The 15,181-nt window shown below is 42.4% G+C and overlaps 1 protein-coding gene across 1 annotated transcript in view; it reads right to left on the reverse strand.

The window, feature by feature from the left end:
• The window catches only part of LOC103588259 (kalirin), a gene marked incomplete at its 3' end in the record, with an annotated part of 440,967 nt that overhangs the window by 79,141 nt on the left and 346,645 nt on the right, over positions 1 to 15,181 (reverse strand). Inside the window, exon 11 of the mRNA XM_008569903.1 lies at positions 35 to 226. Within this exon, the coding sequence (XP_008568125.1) occupies positions 35 to 226 (192 nt within the window). The remainder of the gene's footprint in view (positions 1 to 34; positions 227 to 15,181) is intronic.

Consider the following 15,181-nt stretch of genomic DNA (forward strand, 5'->3'; position numbering starts at 1 on the left):
GGACTGAATGCCCTCTCGCCATCACCCCCCTTACCTCCTTGGTGTGAGTGTGGAAGGAGACAGACATGTCCAGGAGAAGCTTTCGCTGTTCTACCCTGCGCACAAAGTCTTGGATGCGCACCTCCAGATGTCGAGCTGCCTTGTAGATCTCCTCGGGGTCACATTCCCCCGTCTGAGCCAACTGTTCCGCTGCTTCTAGGAGCTTGTCCGCATTGGTGTATGTATTCTGCCAGCAACAACAGTGAGGCAAAGTCAACTTGCAGTCAGGAGAGGAGCTTCGCGCCTTCCCACTGCCCACCCTGGGGCTCCCCAGAGCTGGAGCGGAGGGGCACTGGCATTGAGCTGACAGCTCCCTGATCTGGCACCAAGTGCTGTGTGTGGGGCTGGCACACCACCTCTCAGCAAGCTAGCAGCCTGCTTGGCTGTTCCCCCAAGCGGGCGTTAGCTAGGTGCCTCACCCACCCCTGGGATTTCTCAGAGGTTCAGCCTCCCTGGAAAGAAGGAGGGAGACCTGCAAGAACCTCCATAACCCACCCACTCCCTATCACCCACCCCTGCGAAGACCCATTGTCGCCCTCACATCTCTGGCTGCAACTGCCAGAGCCAGAAATAGCGCATCCACAGAAAGGGGCTGTGCTTGTATGTGAGAGCACCAGGAAAACACTAACTGGGAGACTTGCTTTGCATTGCCTGCAACTAGTGGTGTTTATCTTTTGGAACAGAGCTGTCTCTTTGGAGAGGAAGGGGTCAGCAACTCCAGGGAGTGGGCAGAAGGAGCGGCCACAGTCAGAGGGAGGAGATACAGGCTATTCCCTGCACACCCAGGGAAGGCTTAATGTCTACAGGAAGGTTGGGAAGGAGTCTGGTGATTTTGTTTATCATAAGCTACTGCATGCCCACGCACACACGCATTCACACACACTCCTCCAACTCTCTGTCTGTACACACTGTGGTATCCTCCAGAGCATTTTAGAAGGCAACCAACTTGTAATTATTATTCATCAGGTTGGGAGTCGCTGCCTTTTAATAGTTATTTCATTATATGTCATGGATGCAAATTTTCCTCTGCAGGCTTCCCTTTAAAAAAAAAAAAACAAACTCCTGATATATTCTGACTTGGAGCTGTTGACTAAGGTGTATGAATATTTCTTAATATATGGGAGTCGCTGCCTTTTAATAGTTATTTCATTATATGTCATGGATGCAAATTTTCCTCTGCAGGCTTCCCTTTTAAAAAAAAAAAACCAAACTCCTGATATATTCTGACTTGGAGCTGTTGACTAAGGTGTATGAATATTTCTTAATATTCTTAGAGTCAGTGTAATGCCCTACAGAGTAGTGAATAAGTGGTTACTGTTGACAATGTGAATCTGAAAGTAGAAGCAGTCAGTACCAAACACAAAGTGAGTGGAATATTGAAATGGATTTATGAACTATGACTGTATGGTGCTTTGCTTTGCCCATAAAGATGTGGCCTCCATGCCTCCATGGAGTTTTGGGGACTCACCCAAAGACCTTGGTTGTTATATCCAGCCCCTCAAAATTCACATGTTCAAGTCCTAATCCCCCAACATCTCAGAATGTGGCCTTATTTGGAAATAGGATCATTACAGATGTAATTAGGTATGTTAAGATCAAATCACAGTGGAGTAGGGAGGGCCCGTAATCCAACATGACTGGTGCCCTTATAAAAAAAACACATGTAAAGAGATAGACACACACACAGACAGAACACCATGTGACGATAACTGCAGAGATTGGGCGATGTATCTACAAGCCAAAGAATGCCAAAGACTGCCAGCAAACCACCAGAAGTTAAGAGAAAGGCATGGAGCAGATTTCCCCCTCATATCCCTCAGAAAGAACCAACGCTGCTTTATCTTGGACTTCTAGATTCGAGAACTGTGAGAAAATAAGTTTCTGCTGTTTAAGCCACGCAGTCTGTGGTGCTTTGTTACAACAGCCCTAGGAAACTAATCCACTGGGGTTGAACCTTTCCGAGGCTATTGACTCAGGCTCTTGATTGTGCTGGCATGGAACCTGGAGAAGATGGGTCAGCCATTAGCAAACACTTGTGTTGGCTTTTGGGAATTCCCAGAGAGGCCCCAGGGGATCCTTCAGGAATGCTGCCTGAAGAGCAACCACCCAAGGCAAACACTGTCCCAATGCTGACAAGATGAGGCTTAGAGGGAGAAAAAATCATTCGGCCTCAAGTGGGAAATTCATGGACAAATGGAGCAGCCTTGTGTGAGGAAACGAGCTTTGCCACCGAATTAAAGAAGGGTATGTCACTTCTGGAAAGCAAATGAAGGAAGTCATTCAGAGTCATGAGAGAAATGCAAATAGAGACGGGGAGTGACAGGCGGGAGTAGACATCTGGGGCTGTGAACCAGGTTAAGAAAGGCTCTTATGGGGTTATCCACAATTTCTAGAGGTTTCTTTTAGGAATCCTTTAAATCTTCCATCTTAAGCCCTAAGGAATCTCAGGAAGCCCCCAAGAAACCCGGACGTTGTGACTTTATATTTTCTAGATAATAACTAAAAAATTGTGTCAAAGCCAAAGTAAGCTTGCTTGCAAGGTAGGTTTGGGACCAATGAGATAAATAAAAAGCAAAACAGAAGTGCCTACTGCATGTTAAGGTAACTAACTTATCCTGGTTTTTCCAGGACTTTCCTGGTGTTAGCACAGAAAGTCCTGTGTCCCAGAAATCCCCTCAGTCCTGGGAAAATTGAGATGGCTGGTCACTCTAATACATACCCAACACTGTAAGTATCTCAGGAGTACAGATATGTATAAAATGTATTCTGTCTCAAAGGAGAATAAAGTTATTCTTGACAGAAATAACATGACAACACATATAATGTGGCAAGCAACATAATAATAGATAAATAGAGGTTAAAGTTCCTTGACATTATATAGGTGCTGAAAACAAAATAAGTAAAAAGTGGGAAGAATGGCCAAGAATTACTGAATATTTTTCACATGCCAAGGACCATTCCAAAGGCTTTTATGCATATTATCTCCTTTCACAAAACCCTATGAAGATGATGTAGCCATCAGACCCATTTTACAGACGAAACTGAGGTACAAAAAATTCCTGGCCAAGGTCACATGGCTGGTAAACAATAGAAGCAGGGTTAAAACCTTAATCTGTTGTCTGTCTACAGAACCCAAACTCCAAACCATTACACTACCCTGTCTCTAATCAGAGTGTAGGCAGAGGCCTGAAGATGGGTAGGATTTAGCAGAGGGGGAGGAGGGCTTCTTGCAGACAGGACTCTCCTCTCTTTGTGCCCAGGGTACTCTATGTTCATCCCATACCACAGACATTATTACGTTCCCCAATAACAATGTTTCTCCCTGGTATTTCCCTACTGGTCTACGAGCTCCTTAAAGGCAGGTTTCATGTCTCACTCATCCTTGGTTCCCCCATGCGAGGCACTGTGACTGGCACACAACAGGCACTTGCTAAATGTGTGTTGAAAGAACAAGACACAGTGATAGGAATGAGAATTGACTATTTAAACAAAAATAACAATGTGGCGTGGAGTTTATAGCACATGCATAAGTGAATATATTACAACAATAGCATAAAGTCCAGGAAGAGAGAAATGGAAGTACACTATTGTAAAGTTCTTATACTATATGTAAAGTTGTATAATATCACTTGAAGGTAAACTGTGATAAGTTACAATACTATAAACCCTAAAGCAACTTTTACAATAACAAGTTATAGCTAATAAGTCAACAAAGGAGATAAAATGGAATCATAAAAAATATTCACCTAATACAAAAAGGTAGAAAAAGAGAGGGTAAAAGCAACAAAGAAAAGGTAAAATAAAACAATAATAAGATGATGGGTTTAAACCTAATCATAATGATAATCACATTAAATGTAAATTGTCTGAATACCACAATAAAAAGGCAGAGATTGTCAGATTGGATAAAAAATCAAGTCCTAACTATATGCTGTCTATAAGGAATGCACTTTAAGTATGAAGACAAAAGGAGGTTAAAAGTAAAACAAAACAAAACACAGAAAAAGATATAGTATGATAACACTAGTCAAAAGAAAGCTAGGTAGCTACATTAATATCAAACACAGTACATTTCAGAGCAAATAATATTACCAGAGTAAATGAAGGTCATCTCATAATGATCATGGGTTCAAATCATCAAGAGTATATAATAATCCTAAACATTTATGTACTTACGAACAAAGGTTCAAAATATATGAAGCAAAAACTGATACATCTGCAAGGAGAAATAAATAAATCTATACTTATTGTCAGAGATTTCAAGGCTCTGTCTCAATAAGTAAGAAACAAGTAGATAGGAAATTAGTAACAACATAGATTTGAACCTTCTCAACAAACTTGACCTAACTGACATTTAGAGAACACTCCACCCAAAAACTGCAGAATGCACTTTCTTTTCAAGTACTCACAGAACATTTGCCAAGATAAACCATTTTCTGGGCCATAAGACAAGTCTCAACAAATTTAAAGAGATGCAAGTCATACAAAATATTTTTTCTATGATGTAATTAAATTAGAAATCAATAGTAGAAATATCTCTGGAAAATCCCCAAATTACTGGAAACTATATAACACTTTTCTAAATAATCCACAAGTCAAAGAAGGCAGTATCAGTTAACTAGGTACCTACAGTGTGCTAGGCATTTTTATTAGGTTCTTTATCTACATTATCTCTAAGCTTTGGGATCAATAATAAGATAGGTATTATTAATTTCATTTAACAAATGAGAAAACTGAGGTGCAGGGAGGTAAAGTAACTTGTTTGAAGAATGTTATATATTTAGAAAGTGGCAAGCCACATCTCTCTAACTGTAACGTTCAAGCACTTTTCATTGAAGCATGTGCTTCTCCAAAACTCAACATAAAATCTCCATATGTTTTGCTTCTCTATTACTTTGCATTACAATCTTACAATTTGATTTTTAAAATATGACGTTGCAACTGACTTTTATTTATTTTTTGCAACACACTTCCAATGTGTACTGGTTGCCTTCCAGAGAAAACTGCATTCTCCTTAAACGAAACAGTCCTCTCATCTTTTCTGTCTCAACTACTCATCAATGTGCCTAGTGGGCACAGTGTTCTCCTTTCAACAGTCACTCAGCCTAAAAACTCTGCAGTCAGCAGCTTGTCAGCAGTAAGACTTTGAAATGGATATTTCCCTTATCTCCTAATTTAGGCATCCTCCAGCTTAAGAATGAATAGTGATCCAAAATTTCCTCTGTGAGCCAATTTTCCAGTTCCATTTAGTGCTAGGAGTATATTTCTTATGTAAATGGGGGTTAGGTCCCCAGGATAAAATAAAGACATTTAGGTGAGCACAAAATAAGTTTTGTTTTTTTTTTTCTTTTTCCTTTTTGTCTTTTTTCATGACCGGCAACGGATCGCAACCCTCAGTGTCGCGCCCGTACCGGACCAGGACCGGCAACGGGATCGCAACCCTCGGTGTTGCTCCCGCACCTCACTCAGCCAGTGAGCGGGAACCGGTCTGTATGTGGGATCCGAACCCTCGGCGGGAGCACCACCACACTCCCAAGCAGCGCACTGTAGCAGTGCGCCACCGGGCCGGCCCAGCACAAAATAAGTTTAAAATATAGTACTGATGTGGCACATCACCTACAATCAATCAACAAAAGTGATATAGGAAAATACTTATCAGTTTTCATCCTGGAGCACAAGGAACACATTCTCTATCTGCTGGCTCTTGCAAGGGAGGAGGGGATGGACTTTGGCAATGGCAAAGTGGCCTTTGGAGGCAAGCCAAGTGGGAAGGAAGGGAGGAAACTACTTCTGGGGACCAGTCATGGGTTGACATACCATATCACATCTGCTGAAAGGACCTCTTCCTAGGTGCCCTGAATATGGAACAAATAGTTGCCTCCATTACGGAAACTTATATGTCCAGGTAAGGAGTGTCTAATGAATAGTCCTAACTAGATGCTCCTTAAGTTGGAGACTATCTGTACAAATCTTTGGTTACTAATTGGGATTGATACCAAAAATAACTACTGCAGATGCTAATACCTCCCAACACAAATAGTTTGGGTGCTAAGATTTTCTGTGGGAAACTAAACATCAACTTTGTCATATTTACATATGCAGTCATCACCCTGCCCATTCTCACACACATTTCTACTTGCTGGAGAATAGTTTCTTCTTAATATCTAAAATTCTTCAGCACCTTTTTCTGTAAATGGCATATTTTCAGAACTCCACATTTTTTTAAAATACATCTTAATTTTCCTACAGTCTAATCTCATATGTTTCAGAATGTACCTAGGCTTAGAAATTCTGAAAGAATAATAGTTGTTTGATGGGCTATTCTCCCTTTTACTGGTTCCTTTTCTTTCTTTCCAATCCCCAACAACCCTCTTCATTTACAATTATGTTTTAAAGGAACCTCAATGCATTTGTTCTTGGCTGTAGACTGGAACCTGAAATATTTAGTCACTCTTGGGCAAGAGAGCAAAAGAAATAAGAAGAATTAACTGTTGGCATGTTATCTATTTAATAACCACAACAATGAAACACTTTGCTTCTGGACCAAAGGGCAGGATCAATTCTAGAGGTTGCCAATATAGGTTACAAGGTATAACCTAATAGGAAACACCAGGTCCAGCCTATAAGAAAAGACCAGCCCAGATTCCAGAAAATATGGCCACTCTTAGGGGACTGAAATGCAAAACAGGGAAGGACTTTTCCCCTGACCTTCCCCATCTACCCTACAGGACATGGAGAGCAGTAGAAGGCCTGGGAGAGCCAGCACTGGCACTTAGACAGGAACACAAAGAAGATGGTGCAGGCAGGAAGGGGACTAGAGGCCAGAGGGACAACCCTGGGACAAACCAGAGGGAGCAACAGAGAGCAAAGAGAGCTTAGCAATTTGAAGATCAAAACCAGGAGAGTACCATGCAGAGACACAAAGCTCTGAAGACTGTGGAGAGAAGTGTCTTCTCCTCCTCCCACTGAGCAGGCCCCAGATGTAGCCTGGCATGCATATTGCAGCTGCAAAGCAACCTACCACTCCCGGAATTTGATAACACAACCTCTACGCCTTTGGACACCCTTCCCCTTCCTTCCTTTCCATCCCTCTACTAAAACTAGCAAAATAGTGAATGTGAACATATAGCTGTGACAGAAGAATGTGGACAAAAATTTTCAAAAGTGAAGCAGACAGACATAAGTGTTCAGACATGGATACACAGAATGCCCCATGGCCCTGGCCCTGTAGAAATTCATTCTCGCTTACAATTCTTGAAGCAATGAAACAAACAGTTGGTGAGACAGCATCCCCACAGAACAGGATAAAGCCACTTGCTGCAAGGTTTGGCAATTCAAGAGATATGGGGGGAAATGTACCCAAAGCAATGTTCTCTCTCAAAAGATGTAGCTTTGCAGTGTTGCTGTTTTCCATATTCTATGTTTGGCTGTCAGTGGGAGGCAGTGGGCGTGAGAGAGGGAAGGCAGGGCTTTGGAAAGACAAGACAGTTTGCTTGAAAATACTGCTGAAAACTGTGGGGCCAGTGGATTTATTTTTCTCTTCTGTTCTATTCACACAGGGGCTGAGAGGAAAAGGCTGTGCCTAATCCCGTGCAAGGTGGACTGGATGATACACACACTGCTTCCACCCGTTAGCACAGTGCTCCTTCAAGTCCTCTCACCCTGTTTTGGTCACAAATAGCCCTGTGGGTCCAGGGATGCCCATATCCATATAGGTCTGTAGGGAGCCTTCAGCTCTGACCTAGGAGCAGTGGTCATTGGCCCTCTTAATGATGATGTTCCCCTCTCTTTCCATCTTCCCAGACTCGGTTCTTCCCACCTAAATCTGTTCATACTGCCATAAAAAAATACCTTAGAGAGGATAGCTTATAAATAACAGAAATTTATTACTCACAATTCTGGAGGCTGAGAGGTCCAAGATCACAGCGTGGGAAGATTCAGAGTCTCATGATGGCCCAATTCTTGATTCATAGATAGCACCTTTTCACTGTGTCCTCTTATGGTGGAAGAGACCAACTAGCTCTCTGGGGCCTCTTTTATAAGGGCACTAATCTCATTCATGAGGGCTCTGCCCTTATGACCTAAATCTCCCAAAGGCTCCACTTCCTAATACCATCACATTGGGGATTAGGTTTCAACATATGAATTTAGAGGAGACACAGACATTCGGACTATACCACTATTTGCCCCTGTTTTTTACCTTAGCTAACCTCCCTGGGTTTGATCCACAGATTACGTGGAACAGCGTTTCTCAACAACACTATTAACATTTTGGGCTGGACAACTGTTTGTTTGGGGGAGGGGCTCTTATGGGTTGAATTCTGTCCTCCCCAAAAGATATGTTGAAGTTCTAACCCCCGGTACCTTAGATTGTGACCTTAACTGGAAGCAGTGTTGTTACAGATGTAATTAGTTAAGATGAGACCATGCTAGAATAGGGTAGGCTCATAATGCAATATAACTGGTGTTTATGTAAAAAGATGACATGTTAAGATACAGGCACACAGAGGGAGCGCCATATGACATGAAGGCCGAGGCTAGAGTGAGGCAGCTACAGGCCAAGGAATGCCAAAGCTGCCAGCAACCACCAGAAGCTAGGGGAGAGGCCTGGAGTAGATTCTCATCTCAGCCCTCAGAAGGAACTAACCCTGCTATCACTTTGCTCTTGGGCTTCTGGCCTCCAGAATTGTGAGACAATAAGTTTCTGTTGCTTAAGCCCACCCAGTTTGTGATTCTTTGTTATAGTGGCCCTAGGAGACAAATACAGGGGCTGTCCTGTGCACTGTAGGATGTTTAACAGCATCTCCGGCCTCTACCCACAGAATGCCAGTATCCCCAGATGTGATAACCAAAAATGTCTCCAGACAAAACTGCCTTCCAGTTGAGAACCACTGTTTTAGACCATAAGACCATAGAGGCAGCTCCATTGAGGAAGACCATGCAATTCTCTCATCTTACAGTGTTTTTCTGATAATCCTTCTGGTGACAGGAGCCTTAAGGAATCATCTAATCCCACGGTTCTCACAGAATGGGTGAGGAGGTGGAGTGGAGAAAGGACCTTGTGGGAAGAATGCAGTGCCCAGGCCCAAGTCCAGGTTACTTAAATCAGAATGTGCTGGGGGAGAGAGGTGGGGGATCCTCTGGCAGCCATGTGTTTAAAAAGCTCCCCAGGTGACTAACTGTAGCTACTCACCTACTGTTGAAACTACTCGCCTAAGGGCAGGGCTCAAAGCCTGGGCTGAAATTTCTTGTTGTTAGAAATTCTGCCATCTGCAACAACACGGATGAACCAGGAGGACATTATGTTAAGTGAAATAAGCCAGGCACAGAAACACAAATACCACATGATCTCACACATACATGGAATTTTAAAAAGTTGATGTCATAGAAGTATTGAGTAGAATGATGGTTATCAGGGGGTGGGGTGGCTGAGTGGGGGAAGGGCTGGGGAAATGTTGGTCAATGGATATAAAATTGCAGTTAGATAGCAGGAATCAGTTCCAGAGACCTATTGTACAACACGGTGACTATAGTTAACAATATATTGTATTCCTGAAAAATGCTGAGAGAGTGCTATAAAGTGTTCTCATCACAAAAATAACTATGTGAGGTAATACATATGTTAATTAGCTAGATTTAGTCAATTCACAATGTATATATATTCCAAAACAATGTTACACATGGTAAATACATACGAGTTTATCTGTCAATTTTTTAAAAGTTTTAAATATTTTTTAAAAAGAAGAAAGATGTCCAAGATAACTGTGATTACCTTGGGAAGTGGGAGTGGAGGAATAATTAGCATTTTTATTTACATATCTTTGCAATGTTTCATTTGTTATTACAACAAACAGGAATTTGTTCAAAATCTGAAAAATATCAAAAAAAAAAAGAAATTTTAAGAGGGAAAGATATGGATTTAGTATATATTTTTGTCAACTGATAGGTGAAATGTGAGTACATTTAGACATAAAATTAATTTCATTACAAATACATTTATCTTCAAGATGGATGCATTTCCTAGTTCTGAGGATCCTGAAGACAATAATGCTTGATCAACCACAATGAAATATGCAAATATACAACTACAAAACAGGTAAAATCTCTCTGTAGCCCCATCAGACATTTCACCTTTCTCAGTTTGGACTTTATGATACCGTTCATCACAGTATAGAAGAAACATGACTTTGGTATGACATATATGCAAAAAAAGACCTAGTTAAAAATAATTACCTATAAAATCCTAGAAATTTTTCTCCCTGGGCACAATGCCAGCCATCAGCTACTCATGACCCTGAGTTGTTTTCCTCAGCAATCAGAAGTAAGATACATGTCAAATTTGAAAATACTTAAAAATGAGGCAGGCTCTCGGACAACAGCCCCTAGAGCCCATATCTGAAGTGGGGCTGTAAGTTTTGTTTGAAAGGCTTCCCTATCACTACCATATAACTAACAAAAACCTTAACACCCATGGCATAGAGCTGACAGTGGCACAGAGTGACAGGCAGGGCCCTATCCTTGGGTGCTTCATGTATGAAACTGACAAGCTGATGTGGATTGAAATGCTTAATGCCCTTAGGTAAGAATTAGCAAAACAAAGAATGATGCAAAAGTGAATGGGATCATAGGAGAGAGCCAGATCTAGAAGAATCATCCCCTTTCTTCCAGTTTCCCTGGTTCACTCTGGGACTGGAGTCTCAGCGTGGCTTTAGAAAACCTAGTTCAGTTACATTTCACCTTTCCCAGGTATACTGTTAAAATCATCATCATCATTGATGAGAAATGTGGCTGTTAGGCATGGGGCTGCTCTGGGGCCCACAGGGAGTGACACATTCTGTTCTAGGGGCTATAGTACCTGGTCAGGCCCCCTGAATGCAGGCCAGCCCTACAACCATACTGCAGAATTGGAGGGACCCTCAGTGCAGGGAAAAGGACAACCTTAGTCTCTGGGGTGTCTCTACTCACCACTGGAATTAGTGAACATTGCTACGAGACCTGAGGCATCAAAAAAAGATGAATTATGTTCACAATGCTCTAAATATAAAGCATGAAAAGCATAAGGAGTATTTCAGAGTTTACCATCAATAAAAATGAAATTGGAAACATTTCTGCATGAGGTGTTTAGGGTTAAGTCTTAATAAAATTGAATTAGGTAGAACAGTTTATTCTCCAAGGATGTGAAATAAATGAGGTGTGACAGTAGTACAAATTGGTGATATAATGTTGAGGGCATACTAGGCAAAGGAGGATCCAGGGCAAGATGGAGAGCCTGGAGAAGTTTTCAGAAGGAGGTGGCTTTTTTGAGCCAATTTTGAAGTCTAACATGTGAAGCCAGAGTAATCTGCCAAGCAAGGGAATGGCAAAAGGCAAAATTACAGATTTGGAAATCAGGAAGACATGAGAGCTTCCCATGGTAAGGAATGAAGAGAGATTCGGTGCTGGGGCTCCCCCTCCCAGCAGGCCTGTGATGGAAAGCTTGCTGCAAAAGCACAGCAGAAGTGCCCAGTGGCCCTCCAGGAAGAACGACCCGCCTTTCCTCAGAGAAGCACTGGTCCTCACTGTGGGACAAGCCCCAGACAGTGACTGTCTGGTGTGGAAGAGCGGTGGGGAGGGGTGTGAGGGAGGCAGAGAAGAAACAGAGAACAAGAAGATGGAGACCTACACAAGAATGGGGCCACCTGTACACCATCCTGAACAGGGCTGGCTCGAGACATTTGCTCTGGAACAGAAGAGACACCACATATCCACCAAAGGACTGTTCACCACAGACTACTGCCCAAGCCCCTGGGCCCTCTGAGACCTCAGGACCACCACTTCCAATGAGGGAAAACAGGTTCTTCCCGTTTCCTTTCTTTAGGAGATTAAGTGAAGAGACTCAACCACTGGAGCATTTCCTCAGAGCAGAGAAGATGCAAGAGATCAAAGTTTTCCCCACATAAGGCCCTCCAGGGAAAGGGCAGAATCCAAATAGCTGGTGATTAGATCACAAGGCAGGGAAGGGTTATGGGGTTCAGGCTTGCATCCCATCATTCACCACATTATCTGGAGCTCTTAACTGTTCCTAACTTTTACGGGCCAAGAGCTATCTCCCATGACCACAGACTATACCCATAATCCTCATAGGCACAAAAGCCTGGCAAGAACCAAAAGTAATTCCACACAAACCCACCCTCAATACTAGGAAAAGAAAATTAAGCAATGGGGTTATGTGGATGGCGACACAATGAATAAGTACAAGCTGGCTAGCAGGCAGGATCTGGCAGGGCATGAATAATTTCACAGAACCCCCAAAAGGTAGATGCAAGGACCACTGCAGACCCCCAGTGCTGTCTCGAAAGTCTGGGGCAACACTGCGTACTGCTGAGCAGAGCTCCCCAATTCTCTCTGATGAGAAGGGTGTCTAAAATAAGCAGAAAGAGAACTCTAAATACAAACATCATGCATTTCCATTTACAAGAATTTTTCCCCCCAAATCTCACAGAACTAAACTTATATAAACACCAGAACAAGGGAGAGCCTCTTTCATTAAATCATTAGCTGTAGCTTTAGAATGTGGAAAGTTTCCCAGCTCTGGCCCTCAGTGACAGAAGCCCAGGGTGTCAAGAGATCAGTTAAACTCTTGAGATTGGTCAGCACATTCCCTCTCTTGGGAAACTCCCGGTATGGGGCAATATCATCAATCTCTTCTGTATCTTCAGTTTCTCTTCTCTGAGTGTGTTCCAGACATGATTTCATCTACTGTCACCGTATCCCTGAATAATAATCATGATAATTTACATTTGCTCTGTGCTCTAGACCTAAAGTGTTTTTAAGTACATTATCTTACTTAATGTCTACTTCAACTATGATAGAATAGATATTATTCCCATTTTACTGATGTAGAAACTGAGGTTTGCTGAGGTTCAGTGACCTATACATATAGGTGAGGTAGCTCTGGCTCTCTCACTCCAATGTTCCGATCCCTGTATCTTTCTCTCTGGATCTTGTTTCCTCCCACAAGGAAGAAGGTAGGAAGAATCTGCAATTCCCATTTAGCTAATGGAGAGATTGTGGCACTAATTGTTCAAGTGGCCTTTAATGATAGATGTAGAGTGAGGACAAAAAGAATCTAGGAAATTATCCTGTGTCCAGGTCATGTGGTGACAGGTCATCTGGAACCCTAGAGCCACAATGGAATGTAATTTCTTGGAGTAAATCCCAAACCTTGAACCTTTCTAACTTTATAAACTTCTAAAACTTTCACCCAAGTAACAGCTACAGCAGGTGGATCAGACCCAAGGCCTGCATCCAAATAACCCTTTCCTCTTTAGCTGTATTTTTTAAGCAAATGAGACTGACCTTGGGAATTCCTAAGACTGTAAGAGTCCAAGCCTCATGAAGACAAAAAATAAAATATGTCCATCACACGGATTTGAAGTTCCTTTCTTATAGACTCTCTCACTGCCTTCTTCACTTAATAATATTTTCAAATTCTAGGCATGTAGTGGACCAAAGTCCACCAGAACTATTTCAACCCATATTTGGCATTGTCAAGGCACAGATACATGGTATAAAATAGCCCAAAGGTGAAACACCACAGAGATATGTAATTACAGCTAAGGATGCCAATATTTTGTGTTGTTGGCTCCTGAAATGTAGTGGGACAGCTGCACCAGTCTCCACTTAACCCCAAATGGCGGTGCCTTGGGCTAGCTGAGCATTTGCCTTGTGCACCTCAAGACAAAGGCACCAATCTTGATGAGGCCTGGATGAACCCTGGTTTTTACAGGAGGCCATACCCCAAATGGCGGTGCCTTGGGCTAGCTGAGCATTTGCCTGTGCACCCCAAGACAAAGGCACCAATCTTGATGAGGCCTGGATGAACCCTGGTTTTTACAGGAGGCCATAAGAGCTAAGTTCTCTCTGCCTGAAAGCTGGCTTCCTTTCCAGGTGAAATAACTCAGACGTATAATTCCTCCCGTCAGAACTTGGCAGTGGGCTTTTCTCTTGTTAAAAATTTATTCTAAACAAAATTGGTTCATGAAAATGTCTTCATTTGCTCGTTGGCAGAGAAAAAAGACACAGATCTGCCTAGTGGGTTATTCTTTTCGGTATGTTTATTTTTTGGTTTACATAACATATTGCCTGAAGCCTTTTCCCTCAGGTCTCCATCACTCTGAATGCCACAGCCAGGAAGTACTCGCCTCACATAGGTCTCAGGGGTCCTGGAAAACACTGCCCACCTGAAACCAACTTGGACCAGAGCCAAGGGCTGCACCCTGGACCTTGACGAGAGCCCCTATTTCAGGAAAGGATCTCCCAAGAGAAGATGAGAAAGGCATGAAGGAAAAAAGGGAGGGAAGGAGGGAGGGGCTACAAATGCTACAGTGCTGAAGCCCTCCCCACTGCCACCGCTGCCACCATCACTAGTCCCCACCCCAGCCAGTTTTACAGACTCAGAAGGTCCTCAGAGCCCTCTAATATATGCACGCTTCAGTGAGGAACTGGAAGGGCTGAGAGAGTACTTGTAAATTGCCATTCACTGACACTTTCTCTTGGGAAAAGATTCTGAATGCTTGGCTTAACCCAGCCGTTTGTTTTCAATGCTTATTTTTCTTCTCTTTAAACATAACTGTACCTGATTTTAATAGCCTATAACTTACTAGAATCTGGGAAAGAATAAGAAGTCTTAATATTAAAGACTTCACCAGCAAAGAAAAATGACACTGTAGATATGTAGCTATTACCATGGATATATCATTAAAAGAGAAAAGCTGGTTACCAAACCTACCCATATACACATAAACAGAGAAATAGCTGGCAGAATAAACACCAAGTATTAGCAACTGTTAGGCAGTTAGACAACTAAGTGGGTGGGTTATTTTTGTTCCTTTTTGCTTGTCTGTATTTTCTATATTGAAAATGTGTAGCTTTGTAATTAAAAATAAAAAAGATAAATAAAATAGAAACATCCTTTAGAAAAGCATCAAAAGGAGGGTTGAACAAGCCTAGTTTCTTCAGTTGCTCCATGCTAGAAGCACGGGCTCTTAGATTGGCCTGCCTACATTCGGCTCTTGCCCCCTCCACTGGGATAACCCTCTGTAGTCCTGATTCCTCATCTGAAAAGTGAGGAAAATGTTAACACTAGCTCTATAGAATTGTT

The sequence above is a fragment of the Galeopterus variegatus genome, unplaced genomic scaffold, assembly GCF_000696425.1.
Source record: "Galeopterus variegatus unplaced genomic scaffold, G_variegatus-3.0.2 Scaffold542, whole genome shotgun sequence".
In the NCBI taxonomy this organism is placed as follows: domain Eukaryota; kingdom Metazoa; phylum Chordata; class Mammalia; order Dermoptera; family Cynocephalidae; genus Galeopterus; species Galeopterus variegatus.